The sequence below is a fragment of the Borostomias antarcticus genome (genome assembly GCF_949987555.1).
Source record: "Borostomias antarcticus genome assembly, chromosome: 29".
In the NCBI taxonomy this organism is placed as follows: domain Eukaryota; kingdom Metazoa; phylum Chordata; class Actinopteri; order Stomiiformes; family Stomiidae; genus Borostomias; species Borostomias antarcticus.
Genome location: NC_140262.1, coordinates 6,622,705 through 6,630,004, shown reverse-complemented (window position 1 = coordinate 6,630,004; position 7,300 = coordinate 6,622,705). Strand labels below are relative to the sequence as shown.

Genomic DNA, 7,300 nt, shown 5'->3' with positions numbered 1-7,300 from the left:
AAAAGCAGACCATTAATCTAAAACGAAAGAAACGAAACGTGTTGTTTGAATGAGGAACTCATTATGAAAGTTTGAGGGATCACTTTTCTGCAGCATGTCATTTATGATTAAAAAGGCTAGCATGTCTGTGCAACTCAATATGGCAAAATAAAGTTTTGCTTTGAGATAGATTAGAACATTTGGCAAGTACGTAATGTTCAAACTTAAAAACGGCATCATCATACAGTACAGTATTTATGTGATTGAAAGTGGAGTGTGTGTACGTCATGTGTGTGTGTTTGATTTAGTGTGTACAAAGAGCATAATGCAATATATACAATATATTATCTTAATGTGTTGTAACCATGGTAATATTCAAATGGGGATTATGATACAAAGGAACTTCAGAAAATAACATTTTGATGACTGATTGAAAAGACAGTGACACCTCTCGTTACTATGGTGATATGATGGCATGATGGTGCTCTGGCCAGTTAGAAGATGCTACAACGGAGAGATGGACGCTCTCTCTCTCTCTCTCTCTCTCTCTCTCTCTGTCCCTCTCTGTCCCTCTCTCTCTCCCTCTCTCCCTCTCTCTCTCCCTCTCTCTCTCTCAGAGAGGCAGAGAGAGAGGCAGAGAGAGAGAGGCAGAGAGAGAGAGAGGCAGAGAGATAGAGGCAGAGAGAGAGAGGCAGAGAGAGAGAGGCAGAGAGAGAGAAGCAGAGAGAGAGAGGCAGAGAGAGAGAGGCAGAGAGAGAGAGGCAGAGAGAGAGGCAGAGAGAGAGAGGCAGAGAGAGAGAAGCAGAGAGAGAGAGGCAGAGAGAGAGAGAGAGGCAGAGAGAGAGAGGCAGAGAGAGAGAAGCAGAGAGAGAGAGGCAGAGAGAGAGAGGCAGAGAGAGAGAAGCAGAGAGAGAGAGGCAGAGAGAGAGAGAGAGAGAGGGAGAGAGAGAGAGGCAGAGAGAGAGAGGCAGAGAGAGAGAAGCAGAGAGAGAGAGGCAGAGAGAGAGAGAGAGAGAGGGAGAGAGAGAGAGGCAGAGGGTGATATCTGACGTCCGCGTAACGTTAGTCCCTGTGACGGATGTAGGGCGGAGCTACAGGGGAGAAGGCATCTTGGTGACCCCCGAGTGGTGTGACTGTTCCCCTTCACTGTCCCGCGGTCCAGGGCTCCGTGCCCCCCACACCCCAGACCCAGGCAGAGATGGGCTAGGGCCGGGCCGGGGGCCTTGCAGGGGGCGCAGGTTCTGGCTGGGTGCTCGGGAGTTAAAAGTCGGTGTCCCAGCCAGAGTTGTCATCGGGAGGCGGGTCGTCGTTGTCCTCTGGGAAACTGTCAAAGTTGCTGGTATCCGTCGGCGACGACACCTGTGGGCGGAGCGGTGGAGGGATAGGATCAGTCACATGACCGTTTCCATCACGTAGGTGGACGCAGCGCCACCTGCTGGCCTCGGCCAGTCTATAAAAGCAGACTCAGAAAGACGGTTGGGTGGTGGTGATATTTTCCTAAGCAGGGAAGTTTGAGTTGAGACTCACGTCAGGGATGATGGGAGGACTCAGGGTTCCTTTCCTCAGCCCCTCCCAGTTAAAGCCTTCGAACCACCTGGGGGCCGGCGAGCACAGCAGAGGGTTAGAACAGCTCAGGAGGCAGAGCGGGTCAGCCAATGATTATAGAGTCGACGGTTCAAATCCCGCCTCCTCGTGACTACATGTCGAAGTGTCCTTGGGCAAGACACTGAACCCCAAATTGCTCCCAATGAGCAGGTTAGCACCTTGCATGGCAGCTGTCGCCATTGCTGTGTGAATGAGTGTGTGAATGGGTGAATGAGAGGCCATTGTAAAGCGCTTTGGATAAAAATGTCGTCCATTTACCATTTAGAACAACTTTCACCCGCTGGGCTGGAAATGAACTGTGAACAAACTCTCGCTTACTTGTGCTTCTGGATGTCTTTCACTCCGTTTTTCAAGTTTCCCAGTCGCTCCGATGGATTGTCTCTGTGGGTAGAGAGATCACGTGGTACGTAAGAAAATCAACCTCCCAGCATGCATCACTCAACGGGCAGAACTCAGAACGTCAGCCTGCGCTCACCTGCATAGCTTCTTGATGAGGTTGGCAGCATTTTTGGTGATTTTCTTTGGGAACTCGATCATGTCGATCCCTCTCAGGATGATGTTATAGGTCTTCATGGGGTCTGGCCCTGAAAACGGGGGGCTGGAGGGGGAGGAGGAGGAGGAGGAGAGGGAGGGGGAGGAGGAGGAGGAGGAAGGGGAGGAGGAGGAGGAGGTGGGGGAGGAGGAGGAAGGGGAGGGAGAGGAGGAGCAGGTGGAGGAGGTGGTTTAGAGAGACACTGATGGGACACTTGGTCTTCACATAATCCCTGGATGAATACAGCATGAGGCACAGAGACTCAGGCAAAGAATCAAGATGGACTTGGGTTTTGCTTTGGATGGAAACGCATAGAAGCCCATAGAAACCCCCCAGCTTGTATAATGATCAGTCAGCACGGTGTGGAGGTGGACTTGGTGTGGAGGTGAGAGGTTGTTGGTGGACCTACCTCCCGGTCAGCAGCTCGTACATGAGGATGCCGAGCGACCAGTAGTCAGCGGAGACGTCGTGGCCCTTGTTGAGGATGATCTCAGGAGCCACGTACTCCGGCGTTCCACAGAACGTCCACGTCTTCTTCCCGAAGCCGATCTTCTTGGCGAAGCCGAAGTCCACCTGCAGCCACGGTAGGGACAACCAATCAGATCCGGCCGTGCGCGCTCCAGCGGGTTTCAGGAATTGCAGATGTCACATCCTCTGGCTGTACAGTAGCTTCCTCTCACTACCCTGCATACTTTAGATAAGTCTGTCTGTCTTTCTCTCTGGCTGTCTGGCTGGCTGGCGTTCTCTTTCTGCCTTTCTCTCTCTCTCTCTCTCTCTCTCTCTCTCTCTCTCTCTCTCTCTCTCCCTCTCCTTATCTCTCTCTCTCTCTCTCTCTCTCTCTCTCTCTCCCTCTCTCTCTCTCTCTCTCTCTCTCTCCCCTCTCTCTCTCTCCCTCTCTCTCTCTCCCTCTCTCTCTCTCTCTCTCTCTCTCTCTCTCACCAGCTTTGCGTATCCCCGGTGGTCCAGGATGAGGTTCTCAGGTTTGAGGTCTCTGTAGATGATCCCTTTGGAATGCAGGTAAGCGAAGGCCTCCACCACACAGGCTGTGTAGAACCGCGTGGTCGAGTCCTCGAAGGAACCCCTGAGAACATGAGGGTTTAGTGTGTGGGTGCGTCTGGTGTCTTTTGAGTGTGAGGGCGTGCGTGCGCGTGCGTGTGTGTGTATGTGTGTGTGTGTGTGTGTGTGTACACGTGTGTGTGTGTGTATGTACTGTACATGTGTGTGTGTGAGAGTGTGTGTGTGTGTGTGTACCTGTCCCTCAGGATGGTCCAGAGCTCCCCTCCCAGACAGGCCTCCATCAGCATGTACAGATACTTGCTGTCTTTAAACGTCCTGTACAGCCTGGGAGACACAGGAACGTCACAGTGTGAACCACCACCACCACCACTCTGCTGTCCGCTGCTTACCTGACCATGAAGTGTGTGTGTGTGTGTGTGTGTGTGTGTGTGTGTGTGTGTGTGTGTGTGTGAGTGTGTGTGTGAGTGTGTGTGTGTGTGTGTGTGTGTGTGAGTGTGTGTGTGTGTGTGTGTGTGTGTGTGTGAGTGTGTGTGTGTGTGTGTGTGTGAGTGTGTGTGTGTGTGTGTGTGTGTGTGTGTGTGTGTGTGTGTGTGTGTGTGTGTGTGAGTGTGTGTGTGTGTGTGAGTGTGTGTGTGTGTGTGTGTGTGTGTGTGTGTGTACCTGACGATGAAGTCAGAGTGGGCCTCCTGCATGATGCTCTTCTCGGAGCGGATGTGCTCCTGCTGCCTGGTGTCCACGATGTGTCTCTTCTTCAGGATCTTCATGGCGAAGGTCTTCACCTCGTCGCTCTTCAGCTGCACCTGGAGGAGCAGCGCCAGAGTCAGAGCTCCTGGACCGGGACTCACATGACCTCTGACCTGCCTGCACACCCGCTGACCTCACCAGGCCTGGCAGGCCTGGCCCCTGCTCTTCTACCAGCTGAGACGGGGCGGTTCTGCACCCAGTAATACCCCATGATTCATGGTCTATATGCGGTCCGGGGGTGTGGCGGTTGGGGGGAGGAAGGGGGCAGGGCTGGGGGGGGCAGGGCTGGGAGGGGCAGGGCTGGGGGGGGCAGGGCTGGGGGGGGCAGGGCTGGGGGGGGCAGGAGGCAGGTGGACCCCGGGGAGCAGGCATACTTCACATCGTGTCTCAGATATCTGAGGGACCAGGGTCATCCTACACCATGGCTGTCTAGCAGGCTGGGGATGGGGGGGGGGGCCGGGGGGTTGTTCTGAACATGGGGGAGGGGTTAGGGAGGGGTCTGGAAAGGCCACTTGTTTTCCCCGGAGGACGCCGGCAGGGGGCAGATATAGCCCTGGGGGCAGCAGGGGCAGATATAGCCCTGGGGGCAGCAGGGGCAGATATAGCCCTGGGGGCAGCAGGGGCAGATGCAGCCCTGGGGGCGGTGGGGTGCAGGGGGATCCCTCTAAGGGGGCCGAGGCTCAGGGCTTCCCCCCCCCCCCTCAGCAGAGGCGCAGGATTCCTCAGGTCCGGCCCGCACTGCGACATCCCCCCCCCCTCCCTGTTTCTGACTCCCCCCCCTCTTACCCCGGTACCCCCTGTCTGCCTGCGTGTGTGTGTGTGTGTGTGTGTGTGTGTGTGTGTGTGTATGTGTGTGTGTGTGTGTTCGTGTGTGTGTGTGTGTTCTGTGTGTTGGATTTCTCCATGTCAGGGTTTTGTCCCTCTGAGGGAAATCTACCCACAGTTTAGTGTGATGCAACCGTGATTATATGATCATAGAGGAATGTGTTTTATAATCGTATCCAAGTGTGTGAGAGCTTCTATACTGATAATGAATCTATAACACAACCATGGTGGGTTTATTGGGTCTCATCGTGATCAGTCAAGAAATCATAATAACAGGAGCCTAGAGGGTTAGGGTTAGGGTTAGGGTTAGGGTTAGGGTCGGGGTTAGGGTTAGGGTTAGGGTTAACCTGACCCAGTATGAGTGAAGACGACTCAGTTATGAACCGTAGACCAACCCAGCAGAATGCAGATGATTTAAGAGCCCCGCCCCTCCATGCGTGTCACATGCTCCGCCCCTCCCCCTCCTCCTGTTACCTCTGCGGTATCGGTAGTGGAAACTTACTCAGAATAACCCAGAGACATTCTCCTGACGCAGACTTGCCCCTTCCGCCCCCCCCCCCCCCCCTCTACCCTCCACCCCTGCCCCCCCACCCTCTACCCTCCTATCCCCATACTATCATCACTATCATCACTATCATCACTACCATCACTACCATCACTATCATCACTACCATCACTACCATCACTATCATCACTATCATCACTATCATCACTACCATCACTATCATCACTATCATCACTATCATCACTATCATCACTACCATCACTATCATCACTATCATCACTATCATCACTACCATCACTACCATCACTACCATCACTACCATCACTACCATCACTATCATCACTATCATCACTATCATCACTACCATCACTATCATCACATTACCATGCAGCATGTTACTGAGAGACAGATGGACAGACAGAGAGAAAGAGAGAGAAAGATGGACAGAAAGAAACAAAGTCAGAAAAATGGACACACACACACACACACACACACACACACAGATAAAACACGGCGCTCCTACCAGCTCAACGCGTCCGAAGCCGCCCACGCCGAGCGTGTCGATGATGTTGAAGTCCACCAGCTTCAGGCCGGAGAAGAAGGCGTTCTCCGCCTCGTACCTGCATTTTTTGAAGTGGAAGAAGGGGAACCTCTTAGAGGTGTGGATGGAGTAGGACAGCAGGGGGCCGGGGGGCGGGGGGCTGCTGCGTCTCTCCTGCTGCTTCCTGGCCGGCAGGAGGGGGGCCAGCTCGCGCATGGCTGCCGGGCCTCGCTCACACCGGGTCCAGTAGGACAAGAGCACGGCCAGCCGGACCGGCCTCAGGACCGTCTGGACCGCGGCACGGAAGCGCTCGCGCCGCCCGACTCGGAGATGCAAGGGGGGTCTGGCGGCCTGGCGGCTCACGAACACGTCCGGCGCAGCGTCTGTAAGAGTCCCGTCTCGGAGCTCGAGCTAAGGGGCCATTTCCAGTTCACATGCCGGGGGTGGGATGGGAGGGGGGTCCGGGGGTGGGATGGGAGGGGGGTCCGGGGGTGAGGGAGCGGAGAGGTGGCCAGATCCTCAGATGCTGTCCGCATGTATCTCAGTCCGTGCTACAGAGGTGCACCGTGGTCCAGTAGAAGACCTTCTAGGGTTCAGCTCAGCGTCTGACAGCAAGCAGGATCCAGACAGACATCCTCAGAACCGCCAGGGTTTAGCTAACAACAACAACCAGGTAGACAAGACTGAGCTCCTGTTCAGGGTACCAGAGCCAGTCCAGCACCTGAGCCTCGGTCCAGCAGTAGTGGCCCTGCACGTTGTCCTGTCACTCGCTTCTTCCAGACGACAGGCGAGAGCCAGACTAGAGCCAGGTGGCCAGGGGACAGGGGACAGCCAGGCTATAAGGCGGAGGTCTCTGCCAAAACAACGTCCAAGTGCGTCTCCCTCCAGGAGCCAGCGGGTACTAATACTGCCACCCCCTCATCCCTAAGGTATTTTTAACACGAGGACAGCGTGGCTGGAGGTTCACCCAGTTAGAGGAGCTCACACACCTCAGACACCCTCCCCCAACACACACACAGTTACACACGCACACACACACACACAGTTACACGCGCACACACACACAGTTACACACACCTCCCAAAGACACTGAGCCGCCACAATCACATGACATAACATGACAAGCTGCTCTAAGTGTGTATATGTGGGGGGATAGAGAGAGAGAGAGAGAGAGAGAGAGAGGGAGAGAGGGAGAGAGAGAGAGAGAGAGAGAGAGAGAGGGAGATGAGAGAGAGAGAGAGGTGTGATGACATGGTGTATCTGTAGTGGGGTGACCCCAGGCAGAAATCTGATCTCTGCTGATCTTCATTGGTCGTTGATGGGATATGATTACATGATTACCACCAATCATGGAAGGTCAGTCAGAGGGGGAGTAACAGAGTAGCTCACTCTACAGGATACAGCTGACCGTCCCACACCATGGGGGGGGGTCATCCTCTGTGTCACCCACAGGGTGACCTGTCAGCTCCACCCACTTCACATCAGCCAATCCGCGCACTCCAATCCATTCCCACCACGTCAGGTCTACGGGCAGGCAGACAGACAGACAGGC

The 7,300-nt window shown here is 54.6% G+C and overlaps 1 protein-coding gene across 1 annotated transcript; it reads right to left on the bottom strand.

Annotated features, from left to right (window-relative positions):
* Nucleotides 1-1,239: 1,239 nt before the first annotated feature.
* On the bottom strand, nt 1,240-3,897 carry LOC311326808 (cGMP-dependent protein kinase 1; the record flags this gene model as incomplete). The annotated part of the gene is made up of 8 exons (XM_084459778.1): nt 1,240-1,338; nt 1,507-1,573; nt 1,903-1,965; nt 2,060-2,182; nt 2,526-2,689; nt 3,056-3,197; nt 3,368-3,457; nt 3,794-3,897. 8 exons carry the CDS (start codon nt 3,895-3,897, stop codon nt 1,240-1,242), a joined length of 852 nt encoding a protein of 283 aa, XP_084315904.1.
* Nucleotides 3,898-7,300: the final 3,403 nt, after the last annotated feature.